Source organism: Lates calcarifer, linkage group LG11 (genome assembly GCF_001640805.2).
Source record: "Lates calcarifer isolate ASB-BC8 linkage group LG11, TLL_Latcal_v3, whole genome shotgun sequence".
NCBI classification, from domain to species: domain Eukaryota; kingdom Metazoa; phylum Chordata; class Actinopteri; family Centropomidae; genus Lates; species Lates calcarifer.
The window spans coordinates 5,223,688-5,240,726 of NC_066843.1; the positions used below are offsets into that span (position 1 = coordinate 5,223,688).

The window sequence follows — 17,039 nt, forward strand, 5'->3', positions numbered from 1 at the left end:
TATACTATGACTTTTTTTGACATTTTTTCAGGCCATACTATACTATGACTTGTTTTGACCAGTTTTGAAGCCCTACTGTACTATGACATTTTTTGAAGCCCTACCACGCTATGATGTTTTTTTCACATTTTTTGATGCCTTACCATACTATGACTTTTTGTGACCGTTTTTGAAGCCTTACTATACTATGACTTTTTTTGATGGTTTTTGAAGCCATACTCTACTATGACATTTTTTGAAGCCTTACTATACTAATTTTTTTGACCATTTATCATGTCTTATTATTCTATTACATTTTTTTGACCAGTTTTGAAGCCATACTGTACTATGACTTTTTTTGGATGGTTTTTGACGCCTCACTATACTAATTTTTTTGACCATTTATCATGTCTTATTATTCTATTACATTTTTTGACCAGTTTTGAAGCCATACTGTACTATGACTTTTTTGGATGGTTTTTGAAACTTTACTATACTATGACTTTTTGGGCAATTTTTGATTCCATACTATTCTGACTTTTTTTTTTTTTTTTTTTACCATTTTTCGTGCCTTATTATACTATGACTTTTTTGACATTTTTTCAGGCCATACTATACTATGACTTGTTTTGACCAGTTTTGAAGCCCTACTGTACTATGCCATTTTTTGAAGCCTTACCATACTATGACTTTTTGTGACCGTTTTTGAAGCCTTACTATACTATGACTTTTTTTGATGGTCTTTGAAGCCTTATTATACTATGACGTTTTTTCACATTTTCTGACTCCTTATTATACTATGATGATTTTTAACCGTTTTTTACACCTTACTGTACTATGATGTTTTTTGAAGCCTTACTATGCTATGACCTTTTTTGACCAGTTTCCATTTTCATAAAGTAACAGATTACTTTAACTATTACATCTGATATTTCTAATTACTTTTACATTACTTCTATTAATACAAATTATTTCTACATTATCTTTATACTACAGATATTTTTTACACTTTTCTGATACACTGAATACTGAACATAAGCAGTTTATTGTCAGTGCTCTGTGTTGGACAGTTGATGTAAAGGCGTTTGTGAATTACCTGGAGGCCTCTGTCCTGGTTTCAAAGAACTTCTTCATTGTACAAAGACTCTCTGTGATCGTGGACTACGTCTCTGTGATCGCGGACAATGTCTCTGAGATTATGGACAAAGTCTCTGTGATCATGGCCAGTGTCTTTGCAATCGTGGACGATGTCTCTGAGATCATAGACGCTGTCTCTGTGATCATCGACAATGTCTCCATGATCGCGGGCAATGCCGTCAAATCGGTGACCCCCGTCTCCGCCGATTCTATCGCAAGGTCTCTACGAAGCATGGGACAATGTCTCTGATCATGGACAACGTCTCTCTCGTCTTTGACAAGGTCTCTGCGATCGTGGACAATGTCTCTGATCGAGGACGATGTCTCCCTCATCCTCAACAATGTCTCTCCGATCATGGACCATGTCTCTGCGATCGTGGACGATGTTGCGGACATAGTGGTGACACCTGGAGGAAATCACAGAGAAACATTCAAAGGAAAATGATCAATACACTACTACCTATTCTTCATCAACAGTTTCACCATGAAAACACAGAAGTATTCAACATTACAGCTGAACCACAACATTTAACAAACATTAGAGGGCTGTTTCAGAAAACGAACATCTGTCCGTCATCACCTCCTGAAGAACCAACAACAACAAATATTTTGGAAAAAGTAAAATGATTATTAATTGTGTGTCTATCAACTAATCACTGAAGCAGTTGTATGTTACTGTGAACTGTACAACAATAATAAACACTACCAGTTAAGTCGATTTTAGAATGCAGGATTTGAACTTGTGTTGTTTATTATACTTCAGTAAAAAGTCTGAGTATTTCTTCCACCACAGATGTTCACTTACAGAATCATCATTTCAACCTTCTTCTTATGAACACATATTTAAGTTGCCTTTGTTTTGTGTTGTTTTCATTTGATGAATAACAACCAAATTTACAGAGGTCCTAACAGCAGCTTATGTGAAAATTTTTAAGTTAGTAAGTGTAGCACTGGTCATTAAAAACTGTAAAGATATTATTCTAATCGCCCTCTGACCAACAGTTAAAATAAACTCACTTATGAACAGCTTACTCCAATATTTTATTTGTAAAATTGATATTGTTTTGTACAGTGTAGTCTAATGTTCCTAGCACATACACATAATTAAGAATTTCTGATCATGTACAATCAATCTGAAGTTAAGATATTTTCAATCCCACTTTGACTGATCCTTAACAATAACAGTTAACATTTTTGACACCTTAATATAATGTGACATTTTTACATACCAATTACTTTTACTGTTACCTCTAATATTAGAGTACTTTTACCATTACATATTATATTTCTTATTACATATTACTTCTAAATTTACAGATAACTTTTACTGCTACATATAGTAACAGATTACTTTAACCATTACATTTTGCTTCTGATATTTCTAATTACTTTTACATTACTTCTATTAATACAAATTATTTCTACATTATCTTTATACTACAGATGACTTCTATTTTTACACTTTTCTGATACACTGAATACTGAACATAAGCAGTTTAATGTCAGTGCTCTGTGTTGGACAGTTGATGTAAAGGCATTTGTGAATTACCTGGAGGCCTCTGTCCTGGTCTCAAAGAACTTCTTCATTGTACAAAGACTCTCTGTGATCGTGGACTACGTCTCTGTGATCGCGGACAATGTCTCTGAGATTATGGACAAAGTCTCTGTGATCATGGCCAGTGTCTTTGCAATCGTGGACGATGTCTCTGAGATCATAGACGCCGTCTCTGTGATCATCGACAATATCTCCATGATCGCGGGCAATGCCGTCAAATCGGTGACCCCCGTCTCCGCCGATTCTATCGCAAGGTCTCTACGAAGCATGGGACAATGTCTCTGATCATGGACAACGTCTCTCTCGTCTTTGACAAGGTCTCTGCGATCGTGGACAATGTCTCTGATCGAGGACGATGTCTCCCTCATCCTCAACAATGTCTCTCCGATCATGGACCATGTCTCTGCAATCGTGGACGATGTTGCGGACGAAGTGGTGACACCTGGAGGAAATCACAGAGAAACATTCAAAGAAAAATGATCAATACACTACTACCTATTCTTCATCAACAGTTTCACCATGAAAACACAGAAGTATTCAACATTACAGCTGAACCACAACATTTAACAAACATTAGAGGGCTGTTTCAGAAAACGAACATCTGTCCGTCATCACCTCCTGAAGAACCAACAACAACAAATATTTTGGAAAAAGTAAAATGATTATTAATTGTGTGTCTATCAACTAATCACTGAAGCAGTTGTATGTTACTGTGAACTGTACAACAATAATAAACACTACCAGTTAAGTCGATTTTAGAATGCAGGATTTGAACTTGTGTTGTTTATTATACTTCAGTAAAAAGTCTGAGTATTTCTTCCACCACAGATGTTCACTTACTGAATCATCATTTCAACCTTCTTTTTATGAACACATATTTAAGTTGCCTTTGTTTTGTGTTGTTTTCATTTGATGAATAACAACCAAATTTACAGAGGTCCTAACAGCAGCTTATGTGAAAATTTTTAAGTTAGTAAGTGTAGCACTGGTCATTAAAAACTGTAAAGATATTATTCTAATCGCCCTCTGACCGACAGTTAAAATAAACTCACTTATGAACAGCTTACTCCAATATTTTATTTGTAAAATTAGATATTGTTTTGTACAGTGTAGTCTAATGTTCCTAGCACATACACATAATTAAGAATTTCTGATCATGTACAATCAAATCTGAAGTTAAGATATTTTCAATCCCACTTTGACTGATCCTTAACAATAACAGTTAACATTTTTGACACCTTAATATAATGTGACATTTTTACATACCAATTACTTTTACTGTTACCTCTAATATTAGAGTACTTTTACCATTACATATTATATTTCTTATTAACATATTACTTCTAAATTTACAGATAACTTTTACTGCTACATGTAGTAACAGATTACTTTAACCATTACATTTTGCTTCTGATATTTCTAATTACTTTTACATTACTTCTATTAATACAAATTATTTCTACATTATCTTTATACTACAGATGACTTCTATTTTTACACTTTTCTGATACACTGAATACTGAACATAAGCAGTTTAATGTCAGTGCTCTGTGTTGGACAGTTGATGTAAAGGCGTTTGTGAATTACCTGGAAGGCCTCTGTCCTGGTCTCAAAGAACTTCTTCATTGTACAAAGACTCTCTGTGATCGTGGACTACGTCTCTGTGATCGCAGGACAATGTCTCTGAGATTATGGACAAAGTCTCTGTGATCATGGCCAGTGTCTTTGCAATCGTGGACGATGTCTCTGAGATCATAGACGCCGTCTCTGTGATCATCGACAATGTCTCCATGATCGCGGGCAATGCCGTCAAATCGGTGACCCCCGTCTCCGCCGATTCTATCGCAAGGTCTCTACGAAGCATGGGACAATATCTCTGATCATGGACAACGTCTCTCTCGTCTTTGACAAGGTCTCTGCGATCGTGGACAATGTCTCTGATCGAGGACGATGTCTCCCTCATCCTCGACAATGTCTCTCCGATCATGGACCATGTCTCTGCGATCGTGGACGATGTTGCGGACGAAGTGGTGACACCTGGAGGAAATCACAGAGAAACATTCAAAGGAAAATGATCAATACACTACTACCTATTCCTCATCAACAGTTTCACCATGAAAACACAGAAGTATTCAACATTACAGCTGAACCACAACATTTAACATTAGAGGGCTGTTTCAGAAAACGAACATACAACAATAATAAACACTACCAGTTAAGTCAATTTTAGAATGCAGGATTTGAACTTGTGTTGTTTATTATACTTCAGTAAAAGGTCTGAGTATTTCTTCCACCACAGACGGTCACATTCAGAATCATTATTTAAAATTTCAACCTCCTTCTTATGAACACATATTTAAAATGTTGTTGTTGTTTTGTGTTGTTTTAGTTTAATTAATAACAGACAAATTTACAGAGGTCTTAGCAGCAGTTTATGTGGAAAATTCAAAGTACACAAGTGTAGAACTAGTTGTTATACACTGTAAAGATATTATTAAAATCACCCTCTGACCAACAGTTAAAATTAACACCCTTATGAACAATCACTCCAATATTTTATTTGTAGAACTGATATTGTTTTGTGTGGTGTAGTCTAGTATGTCTAGCACATACACAAGAATTTATGATTGTGTACAATCCATCTGCAGTTAAGATATTTTTCAATCCCACTTTGACTGATCCTTAACAGTAATAATAACATTTCAGATTTTTATGCCTTACAATACTATGACATTTTTGACATTTTTCAGGTCTTACTACATACTTCTATTTTGGATTACTATTACTTCTGCATTGCTTTTATTTTACTCATTACTTTTAATGTTACCTCTAATATTAAATTGCTTCATTATATCATTTCTTATTACAAATTCACTTACTGCATTTACAGATAACTTTTACTGTTGCAAACTACATCTAGTAACAGAATACTTTGACTTTACAGATTACTTTGACATTATTTTTATATTGCAGATTACTTTTATTATTACACTCTGATATACTAAATACTAAACATAAACAGTTTAATGTCAGCTCTCCGTGTTACAGTTTATGTAAAGTTGTCTGTGAATTACCTGGAGGCCTCAGTCCTGGTCTCAAAGAACTTCTTCATTATACGAAGACACTCTTTGATAATGGACGATGTCTCTGTGATCATCAACGATGTCTCTCTAATCGTGGACGATGCCTTCAAATCGTGGAACTCTGTCACTACCGACTTTTACACATGTCCCTGTGAATCATGGACAGTGTCTCTCCGATCATGAACAATGTGTCTGCAATCATGGACAACATCTCTTGGACGATGTCATGGATGAGGTGACGCCTGGGGAAAATCAAACATAGAATAGAGAAACATACAAAGGAAAAAAATCAATACTCTACTACCTATTCCTCAACAGTTCAAATATGAAAACACAGATCAATATTGAACATTACAGCTGAACCAGAGCATTTAACAAAACATTTTACACCTGACTATATTATTACTTTTTTGGTGACATTTTTGATGCTTTACTATACTGTGGCGTTTTTCCTTCTATTTTGGATAACTAATACTTATGTATTGCATTTATATTACAGATTACTTTTACTGTTATCTCTAATATTAGATTACTTTTACCATTACATATTACTTTTCTTATTAGGGCCCGAGCACAAAGCATGTGAAAGCCCTATTGGAATTGTGCAGATTTTTCTTATTGTTATTGTCCTAAATAAATCACCTTTTTGAGGGTCTACAATTGCTCATGAAATGTTGCACACGCGTCAGATCTGGTGAAAATTTACACATTTACACATTACACATTCCCTCTTCGCCATCTGGGGACATTTTATTTAAATGAACTTCTCCTGGAGATTTTAATCATATCAACTTCAAACTCAGCCAGTATACTGTTAACGCCTTTGTGATTAAAAGTTGTCATAAACTTGAGTTTAGTCACCTCAAATTTGCTGTTCTTATCGCTGAAATCCAGGTGTAAAGCCAGGTACAGCCGCAATATAATACAAAATCACCACAAATGGACACAAAACGATGACAACGACATGATAGACCGCTGTCAGCTGAGTTAAAATGAGCAGTATGGAACACAAAACTACAAAGAGATGCAAAATATCGGTAAAGTGACTGTAAACAATTGCAACAGGGATTTAAACAGACTATCAGGAGCTCTTTGTGTTTGCACCCGTCTATGTTGGGAGTACACAACTCATGTCAGGGACGCCTCAGCCACGGAAACACAAATACAGCCTTCCCCACGCGATAAAAACGACCTGGCTAATGCTAACGCTCGCTGCTATCGCTAGCCACTAGACAGTTTGCTCCTTAGCCTTACCTTCGCGCCGCAGGTGTGTTCAGCGTCCAGCTTAATTCGTGTTCGACAAATAAGCGGCTTCAAAGCTTGTTTTAGCATCCAGGCTTCTTTGGTAATTAAGTTTTCTCACAGTACTGACAAACCGAGCTAGCGGTTCAAACTTTGGTTTTAATCTGTTACCTGGCTTCGTTTCTCCGCCTCTCTGCGCTCCTCCCAGAAGCTCATGACCAATGACAACACACGCAAGCCAACAACGGCAGAAAAAACACCAATTCGACCAGCTGACTCTTTCCGCCTAGCAATCGCCTCTGATTGGTCTTGTAACACATCCACGGGGAAGGTAGGATACCGATAAGGTCTGGATCATGGATGTATATTACGTCCATACATTGGGCGGTGAAGCTACACAGATACACACACAAAGAGGAGAGAGCGCGGAGGGATACGGAGATGAAATATGGAACATGTATCTTTTTCGTCGGACTTTTAAACTACTGTTTAATTGCGTTAACTTTTAACACATTCTTTGTTTGGGTAATCTATTAAAATGTGTTTTATTAACTTCTAAAATTTTGATTTGAGGGGGCGCTTGCCCCTGCATAGAGCCGGCCCCGATCTTACGACTTTTTATTTAGCAGAGATTTAGTGGTTTGAGCTAGTCCTTTAGCAGCCTGGACTACGTCCCATTCCTAACCATCTCAAGGCCAAAAACATGTTACGTTTGTCAGATTTAAACGTTGTGGCCCGTTTTTAAGGACACACGAAGCTCAGGAACAGATGAAAATGACTTTTATTTCGGACAGGTTATAACATTTTAACAGGAAATGAGTTCGGACAAAAAATAACAATAAAATAAAAATGCATCACTTGCTGTATGTGGCACACTGTCCACGAATGTCAGACAAAAAATCTGTCATTCTTGAATATTGTGTTTTAAACTCAGGTGTTGCAGTGGAAATAGACTTTTTCAGAACCTCACTTTAAAAGCAAAGGTGAGAGAATGTAAAATCTAAAAAAAAATCTAAATTATTTTATGTCTTGCTAAAACTGTAATACTTCTGAGGTAGCAGTTAGTTCATACAAATGGTTTGTGAATAGAGATCTTTAAAAATATCTAGTTTTTTTTCTGCTCACCTATTTGTTTTTATCAAGTGTAGCTGTCATGGTACACCACTGACTAGCACTGTGGTGTAATATAAGAGAAACAAAACAAAAAATATAACCACTATTATAGGCCTATGCTTGACAATATGGCCAGAGACTGGAAGACTTGAGAGATAAACATTGTTTAAAAGCATCAGGTTTCAGGTTAAAATTAGCTAGAACAGTAGAACAGTTTTATTGTCAAGCGCTGCCACTTATGTTGTGCGTTTTTCTTTCCCTTTATCATTACAGTATATCCTATATGACCATGAGAATTGTCTAACAAAACCAAAAACCTCAAACAAATAATAATAAAATAAAACCATAACCACATACTTGCCATACTGCACAGTCAGCAGACAGTGCTAATCTAGCTTCCAACATATACAGTATGGTCCAAAAGCAAATTAACCACATGAGGCAAAGGACAGTAGACAGATATAAAAGGGTGACATGGTGTTTGTGAGCTGTGACTGTCAACTGGACATGTGATTAGTCTGGTAGAGCTATTTGTACCAACCCAGACTCATTTACAAAAGTGTGTAGCTTTTAGTAGAAAAACAAAAATCATTAAACATTCTTAGTTGGTTGTCAACAACTTTCTGAAGAGGGGCTTCTTCAGCTGGTGGTGCCAGAGTGTCTAATGGCCAGTGGACAATAAACACTCAAGTTCTCAGTTCACTTATTGCCAGTGAGGTAGAGCAGTACAGCGTTAGGGACTTCCAAAGTTTCATCTTTTACCAACACAATGTCATATGAGTCCAGATATGACTGCTTCCTCTCCTCCACCTGAGGGGAAAAACACATCAGAAGTGTGTATTAACATGTTAGAATTTCTGAATACAAGGGGTCTGAATGTGACATTTCATTTTTCCCTTTATAATAAATTAGCATAAATTTCTAAAAATCTCATTTGGCGTTATCATAGTGGGGTATTAAGTGTAGATTGATGAGGGGAAATTTTACTGGAGACAATTTATTTACCATTTCATTTAACATTTAACATCATTTTGGCATAAAGCTGCAACATGACAATATGAAAAAAGTTGAAGGGGTCTGAATACTTGCACTGCATTCGCCCTGACTCTTATCTCACTGTGGCAGGCATTAAATAATGTTATCCAGTCATTTTGATTAACATGAGAGTGTGTGCCTCTAAGTTACCTTGTCATTGAGGAACCCAATCTTGAGGATGTTCTCCATGTCCTGCACCCCATCCGCCATGGTCAGATCTCCCAGAGAGTCTCCCATCAGTAATACGTTAGGCCGCGTCCGCAGCTCCTGGAAATGGCCGGTGTTGAGCAGGGCGCCTTCTCTTTTATTGTAAATGTGGATCAGCTCTCCTTTGAAGGCCGTTAATACTCCCTGTGTAAGCAAATCAAGACGTGTCTCCATCATTCCTGCAGTGGGGATCAGACTGTATTACATTTGTGGTGTGGATACTCACACTATCATCAAAGTCCATGTAGTTGGAGAAGACTTTGACGTTAGGGTGGAAGACTCCAGCCTGGCGAATCACCTCCTCCAGGATGTCTCCTATTCCAGCAGAGAAGATGAGCAGAGGGATGCTGTGCTCATGCAGGTGGTCAAAGAAGAGCTGGTAGCCCTCCCTGTTAACACATCAATTCATTTTTACAGTTCAAGTGCCCATATTTTATTTTTTTAAACATTAACACTACAAAATGGATTTTCTGGCCCTTAGAGGAGGCAGGTTTTCTGACCTCAGCATGGCATCAGACTCCCGAACCACCATGGCCAGCATGTCTTTCCTGATCTTCTGTTGTACCAGTAGTTCATGAGCTTTAGTCCACCTGTCAGAAGCAAAGCAGAACGGTTTTATGAACATATGAAAGCAGAGAATACTTTCATACTTTCAATAAAAGGTGTATTAAGATACTCACCACTCCACCATAAGTGGCAACTTCTCCTCTATTGACCGTGAAGAATCAATCTCTATGGGGTAGTATGTGTTGAGCAACTCCTTCAGCTAAGAGAGACAAGACAATATTGGGAAAACTATGACTGGCCTGTAGAAATTCAGAGAAAATGGCCACATTTTACCCAAAAAGTGAATTAACCTTCAGTTTACAGTTTCTTGCCATATCACAGGGATTCAGAGAGAAACCATTAAGGTGCATCTCAGGTATAATATGTTTCTCTTAGGTCAATTTAATTTTGACAGTGTTACAGAAAGAAATCTTAAAACTCTTAGTATTTTTTTACCTTACATTGTTTACCACTTAAATCTTATCTAACAGCAAGAGGGCTATCCCTCTTATCGTCCACTAGAGGGCAGAGAAGCTACATATATAAGACTGAATGAATGAATAAATTATCAACCAAAAGTAAAATAGAAAAAAGTAAAAGTAAAGTAAAATGAAAAACTTTGCATCCTGAAGTGGAGACTGTTTAATTACATGCTATTTTGCACGGAAGCCTGACCTACTTCAACTTTAAACTGGAAGATAACAATTTTCTCAAATTCAGTGGTTTATGTATTAAACAGTTAGTTATGGTACAATTATCTTCTGTAACACAGCATGACAACACAAGTAAAGCTAAATTATTTGTTAAAACAACATAGAATTTCTATGTACACACAAACTATTTTAACTCTGTGCAACATCATACAATATACTGATGCCACTATGTTTTGTGCAAGTTTAATTAATAGCACTAGCCCAATGGAAAATTTGCTTTTCCACGAAAACATCTTTCTTACCTTTTCTTTGCATTCCTCAGAGATGAGTTTGCTGTTGTCAAGAATATCTGCAAATAAAATGCACACACAAAATGAAGACATGGGCATGAAATAATGCTTAGCCAACACCAACCTTTATATGCATGAAAAACCCCAGGCCACAGCTGCACTTACTGTGACACGTAGGGCACCTTTTACCATTGTATGCAAATCTGGTTAGGGTCATGTCAAAATCTGAGATCACCTGGATGAGGAAAAAAATAATATAAACATTGATCTTAACTATTTTTGGTATGGGCTGATACGGTTTATAAAAGCTGTGTAAGAGATCAGGGTGTAGGGTACCTGGACGGTGTTAGAGCCAGCCTTCACCATAGACTGCAGGATCTCCTGTACCCTCTGAGGGTCCTTCATACACACAGAGGGGTTGGACAGTTCTGGGATCTTGGTAGAGAAAATGTGTGTCATTAGGAGAGTCGACGAGAATGAGACAGGCAGTGATTACACACTGTAACACGCTGGAGGTGTTTGTGTAGGCATCAAGCAGGAAGGAAAGTTAGCTAACCAGTCAGGTGCTAGCACCGATTGCCTAACACAATATTTAGCTCACTTACTCGCTGCCTACACAATATTTCCAAGTGACAAAAGATTAACTCTATAGTCATGTGATAATAAGTTTCTTGTACTGGAATTTATTGAATGGTTATAGCTAGCTAACAAAGAGAAATCCGTTTGCTAACCACACTGTAGTTAGTCAACCCAGCATAGCTAGCTAGTAAGCAAGTTCGCTGGCATTCCCTCCCAAAACTTGCTCAATAAAATTACCATTTTCTTGAAATATGTTGCCGAACCGTAAATGTTAATTTGACAACAGGCGTGTCATCGGTTGTTAGTCTTCGTTGAAATGTAGTGTTGCTATGTGCACGACAGAATCATCTGTGTTAGTCGGAGCGGTGCTGCTGCCTTCCGGTGCAGCCGTAAAGTGTCGGGATTTTTTGGCAGTCGCAATTCAATGGCAAAATACTTTGATAAACAAATGAATGAAATGTGACGTTTACTGTCAATCGTTAATGGAAGTTGTCTTAATAAAATATGACAAAAGCTTAAGATATCTATGCATCATGTATTCTCTGGCCTCAAGTGCCTACGGGACTGACTTCGTTTTGCCCGGTATTTTTACAATTACGAGTCTATAAAGAACACTTGAATGCAGCACTACTACTTGCATAACTTGAAGGTGGGACAGTGTGTACTCTTCCCCCCCGAGGCAAAGGACGCTGATATAAGGTTCCCATCCCGTCCTTTCCTCGTCGGGTTTCCCTGTTGGTGGTGCGGCACCGTGAAATAATACCGGAGGAAACAAAAACAGGCCCAGTTTACAAAGGTAAACCAAAAGTCTATGTCACATATATATTCGAAATGAATAAAGATAAAAAAGTAATATTTTTAAATCATGAAAGTCAATACCACGGAGTACTGAGTAGCTTACTAAGCACATAAGTTATACTACTTATGAGTACTGACTAGTAAGTAGTGGTAACTTAACTTTTTTTCAGTAAAGTCCGACAAAGCAATAATTTGCAACCATCTGTCTTACAAAACATCTTTAATTGCAAGTGATGACATTAGCATTTCTTACATCCAATATTAAGGACACAATGTCAGACTATCACATGCAAAGCAAATTACATAGCTTATACCACTTAATATTTGCAGTGCTATTTATGTTGGTCATAAAGTGGAAATGAATATCATTTCTGCGCTCTGTAACCATAATGCTGTAATAGGCCCTGCATGGACAGTGGGAATTTCCGAATGTCAGTCACAACACATTCATATAACAATCCCTTTCGTCTTGCCTTTAAGTCTGATTCTCATTTTCTCAGTCTCTTTGGAGGATGAGGGGAGACCACAGAACAACACAGCAGATCGCTAATATATACCCAGCTGGAACTGAAGTACAAGAACACAAGGTTTTACAAGACATTTAATATGGGGGAAATAAATCTGCAAATGATGATAACTTTTTTTTTTTCTTCAAAGAAGATCAAAACTCACTGGCTGTAAGCTGGCTAAAACATAACATTTGGAGCAATACAATCACCATGTCTGATATGAAACGAATGAAACAAGCAAAGTCAAAGTGCAGGTGACAACTTAAATCCCCATGTTTCTGTAAAACTTTTAAACAATTAAAGGTCAAAAAGTGCAGTACCAGAGAAGCTTATGCCATTCTTTGCAGAGCGACAACAGAACCCTCTGCAAACACAACTCATACACACACCCTCACATATTTTCTATGTATTATTCTTGAATGAATGGGAATACACCAAGCAAGACTGCCAAAGTGCAAAAGAAAGTAATGATTGAGCCATTGCTAATGATTTGGTGCTAAATGCAGTGGCCATATAGAACGTTTCAGTGTTAAGGTAACTTAAAGGAATGATTTCATTACATCTTTTCACATCTTTTGGATATAACAGTTCATCATTTCACCTCCCCAGCAACCTGGAAACATTTCTAGTTTTCAAGTGTTGACATCAGCAACAAAAATAACAAATCTACTCTGTACAGCTGTTAAAGAGAAACTGCAATCTAAGAGCAAACTAGTCTACAGGAGTTTAAGACTAATAGCCTTTCTGAATTCAATTCATATGTAGTTGTTGAGGCTGCACAGCAAAAAGCAGAGCCATTCTAATAGAGCAGCTATAATATAAGTTAGTTAAGACTGTTAGACCGATGCTATACTTGCATGAAGAGATTGTCACAGTGTTACAGTGGAATGAGAATTCATTAAGGAAGTTGGACTGAATGTAGGGATGCAGTTATTAGTAATGTCACATAGCCTTCCAAGTACAGGCATACAATAAAGGAATGTAAAATATCCATATAAATGTATACATATACAGCTTTATACTATTTATGTACAAACAAATAAACAGCATCTACACCAACATACTTGACAAAAGGATATTCAGTTGTTGGCTGCTATATAACACTCTTATTCACATGTTTACATCCACCCGATGCCTCCTCACAGGCCACCAACTGGTCAGCACACACTTGCCCACATATTTCATGGCTTTCCACAAATCAGCCATTAACACAACACAGCATGAGAGCAGATGGCACAGAGTTCAGTTTAATGAAATGTAGTATGAGAGCAACACAAGACCCGCTGCAGCATGTTATGTACGAATGGCAGATGATGATGGCTGCAATGGAATGGTGGTTAGCAGTATATCCTCAGATGGAACCACGTAGTTCTTGGATGGAGCAGACATCGACCCGCTCAACACTCTATCTGCGACTGGAGCTGCCGGCGCAGGGTGAGGGTGCGCCGGTGAAGCTGCTGCATCTGCTGCATGCGATCTCGCTGGCGGGCCAAGTTCTGGGGCATGGGGTAGCGCTGGCAGCCGTACAGGAAACGGTAGGGGATGCGGACATGGCAGGCGGTGGCTCGGCATCGAGGCTGGGGCATGGGCGGCAGCAGCATCCAGCGCTTCCTCTCAGCACAGTAACGGTAGGCCTCCTTACGGTACTGCTTGTCCACATCGTCGCTGTTCTTCCACCCTCCGATGATGAAGACGTCCTCATCAAAGTGGCAGATGGCGGCGCCCTCAATGCTGGTAACCTCCGGAGGCAGGCTCTCCAAGATCTCATCAGAGATGCGCACACTGATCTTCTGCCTGGCAACCTCATCCCGCACTGTGTAGCTCTTGGGGCAGCAGGAGGCTGTGTGGTAGAAGTTAGTAGAGGCCACAGCCATCTGGAAGATGCAGTAGTTGTCAATAAGGGGCAGGGAGTCAACATCTTGCCACTGGCGGCTCTCTGTGTCATAACGAGTGGTCACTGTCTTCAGTCCATCCTCATTATCCGTATCAACAGGCGTGCGTGCCGTGACATACACATAGCGGTCCTCCACACTCACTGCCTTCACATCCCGCAGGATTTTGGGAGCAGATTCAAGATTGTGCCACTTGTCTTGCTCTGGTTCGTACACACTGACATCTTTGAAACCTGGACTGAAGTTTCCGTGGCCACCAATGCTGTACAGGATATCCTTAATGCAGGTGAGGCCAAAGGAATGCTTACGTGTGGTCAAGTTGCTCACCTGCTCCCAGGTGTTGCGATTGGGATTGTAACGCTCCACTGTCTTAGCAAAGCCTGGCTCCATGGAGCCAGCTACATAGACATGGGACTCTGTGGCAGCAATGGCGTGGCCGTCCAGGTGGTTGTGGATGTGTGGCAGGTTGACCCAGCGGTCCTCGTAAATGAAGTAGCCAACACACTCGCTCAGGTAGTCCCCTCCCTCTGATACCCCACCCACTACCATGATAACGTCCATGTTCTGGCCAAAGCGAGGCTGAAAGGAAGCCATGTGGGAGGACCAGAGCTCCATATCAGTTGACTTGAGGTTTTCAAAACGAATAGCGTGGCCCTCCACTGCCTCTGACACCAGCCGCAGACAGGCCTCGTTGGCAGCCACCAACCGCTCATTTTTCACCACCCTGGTCAGGTAGGTGGGCTTGATCTGGGGCAGCCTCAGGAGGCGGAACAGCTCCTCAAAGTAGCGGCTTCGCTCCTCAGGGTTCTTCTGCACCCACTTCACCACGGCCTCGAACAGCACCTCCTCGGAATCCACCGTGATCTCCGCATCTGACAGCCAGTCACGCACCAGGTGAAAAGGGCAGCGTGTAGAACTCCTCATCCTGGATAACCTTGTGGAAGTTGCGACGGATCATGTCTGCAGCCCGTAGAGCCAGCTGGTCCAGGGTGTACATGTGGGCTAGACTGTGTACAGCCACACAGTTGGTCAAGCTCAGCTTCTTCTTCAGGAACTCACCACAGAAATCTTTCAGCTGCAGCAGGAGGAACCTAATATGCAGACAACAGTGAGAAATAACAGTACAGGATGTCAGAGAGAATGAGCATCTCTTGTTAACTATTTAATCCTGTTCTTTTTCGACTGGATAGGCCAGCCCAGCCTAGATTTCTGCAAGCAGAGCACAAAAACAACACTACAAGGCATCAGAGCAGCCACAGAAGGCCTCATGCTTTGACTATCAAAATCAGCGTGTCTCTCCGTCACACAAACAGAGATGTGACTGCAATCAGATCATACCTATCAGCTAGCTCCAGCACTTCATGCACATTGCAGGTGCTAACGCGGATTTCGCCAGTGTACATATACTGGATGACACTCTCCACCGTCTCCGGGTCCGGCCCGAGCTCTGAGCTCCATTCCTTCATCTCTACCCGCCCGGACAAGGACTCGGAGAACTGTCCTCCCAGCAAGGGGGTGAAATAGTCGGTGGCGGCGGCCAGGACAGACCTGTGGGCTGAGAACTCACAGCTCTGGACGCTCCCGGTGGCCGCCCCGCTGCTGAAGGCCAGCGTCACGTCGCAGAACAAGCCCTGCTTCCTCTGCTCGTTCTGCCGCCGAGACAGCTCCGAGCAGTGGGAAGAAGAGGTGAAGTCCTCGGCCTCTTCCGCGTCCCCGTCTCCGGCGAGGGCGCTGGGTGTGCCGGTGCCGCCGCTACCGCTGCTCCTGGCTGAGTCCTCCGGGTTGGGGGCCGCGGCTGCCATTCTGCTGCCAGCGCTGGAGGAGGAGAGCAGTAATGGGAAATGAAGTAAACTAGTGAAGGAAAGGAGGCGACATACGCAGCCACACATACATGGAGTCAAAACAGAGAGCGACTCTGAAGCACGTTTCGCATTGGGAGTTTCGCATCCGCGACTTAAAGGGAAACAGAAGTGATCTCAAATTACACGCCATTCTGCTGTAAATGCAATATTTTATTTATTTAAGAAAAAAAAAAGAAAAAAGCTAATTAAGAAAAAAAGGTTGATTTTCACGTCAAACTAGTGTTGTAGTTGTTTCTTCTGATTTATCACACAACAATTATCATTCAGCGTATGAAACTCCACGTGTACACAATAATAATTTAATAATTATGCACGATAACTAAGGTGTAACTTTACATAAGCTATCATTCATATACAGGCTAAAAAGCACCGATTTGAGTCTGTAATAGTAGTGTAAGGAAACTACCAATGTGCAACGCACTTCAGATTGGTAAACAGACTCAATCACCGACGATGCGCAGTGGGTGAAAGGTGTAACCGCGTCGGTGACGTCGGCAGTGGCCGTTCCCACTCTCCTGATCCGTGTGCACATGGAGAAAAACTTGTGCTGACATGTAGT

General features: G+C 40.0%; 2 protein-coding genes and 2 long non-coding RNA genes across 5 annotated transcripts in view; all 4 read right to left on the bottom strand.

Moving 5' to 3' along the window:
* LOC127142946 (uncharacterized) overlaps positions 1-3,059 on the bottom strand; it is a 6,470-nt gene extending 3,411 nt beyond the window's left edge. The window contains exons 1-2 of the long non-coding RNA XR_007814059.1: positions 2,666-3,059; positions 1,076-1,523 (exon numbers count right to left, since the gene is read on the bottom strand). This is a non-coding gene — a long non-coding RNA (uncharacterized LOC127142946). The remainder of the gene's footprint in view (positions 1-1,075; positions 1,524-2,665) is intronic.
* Positions 3,060-4,374: 1,315 nt separating this feature from the next.
* Positions 4,375-7,370, bottom strand: LOC127142947 (uncharacterized). Its single transcript, XR_007814060.1, has 3 exons — positions 7,009-7,370; positions 5,746-5,996; positions 4,375-4,708 (listed from the first exon to the last, which is right to left on the bottom strand). It is a non-coding gene; the product is annotated as an uncharacterized LOC127142947 (long non-coding RNA).
* A 389-nt stretch (positions 7,371-7,759) lies between these two features.
* LOC108901360 (cytosolic 5'-nucleotidase 3) lies at positions 7,760-11,814 on the bottom strand. Of its 2 annotated transcripts, none has more exons than XM_051073693.1 (9): positions 11,657-11,814; positions 11,177-11,275; positions 11,030-11,075; positions 10,853-10,899; positions 10,032-10,117; positions 9,852-9,941; positions 9,578-9,740; positions 9,295-9,495; positions 7,760-8,919 (listed from the first exon to the last, which is right to left on the bottom strand). In XM_051073693.1, the coding sequence occupies exons 1-9, from the start codon at positions 11,657-11,659 to the stop codon at positions 8,809-8,811; spliced, it is 846 nt and encodes a 281-aa protein (XP_050929650.1). In that variant the 5' UTR covers positions 11,660-11,814; the 3' UTR covers positions 7,760-8,808. The 2 variants fall into 2 exon arrangements, with proteins under 2 accessions (XP_050929650.1, XP_018558352.1); XM_018702836.2 differs by having other exon boundaries at positions 11,006-11,075.
* A 606-nt stretch (positions 11,815-12,420) lies between these two features.
* On the bottom strand, positions 12,421-16,623 carry LOC108901351 (kelch-like family member 11). The gene is given in 3 exon segments (XM_018702827.2): positions 12,421-15,521; positions 15,523-15,709; positions 15,957-16,623. Coding segments are annotated over 3 exon segments (2,136 nt in total). The 5' UTR covers positions 16,508-16,623; the 3' UTR covers positions 12,421-14,123.
* Between the last annotated feature and the right edge of the window lie 416 nt (positions 16,624-17,039).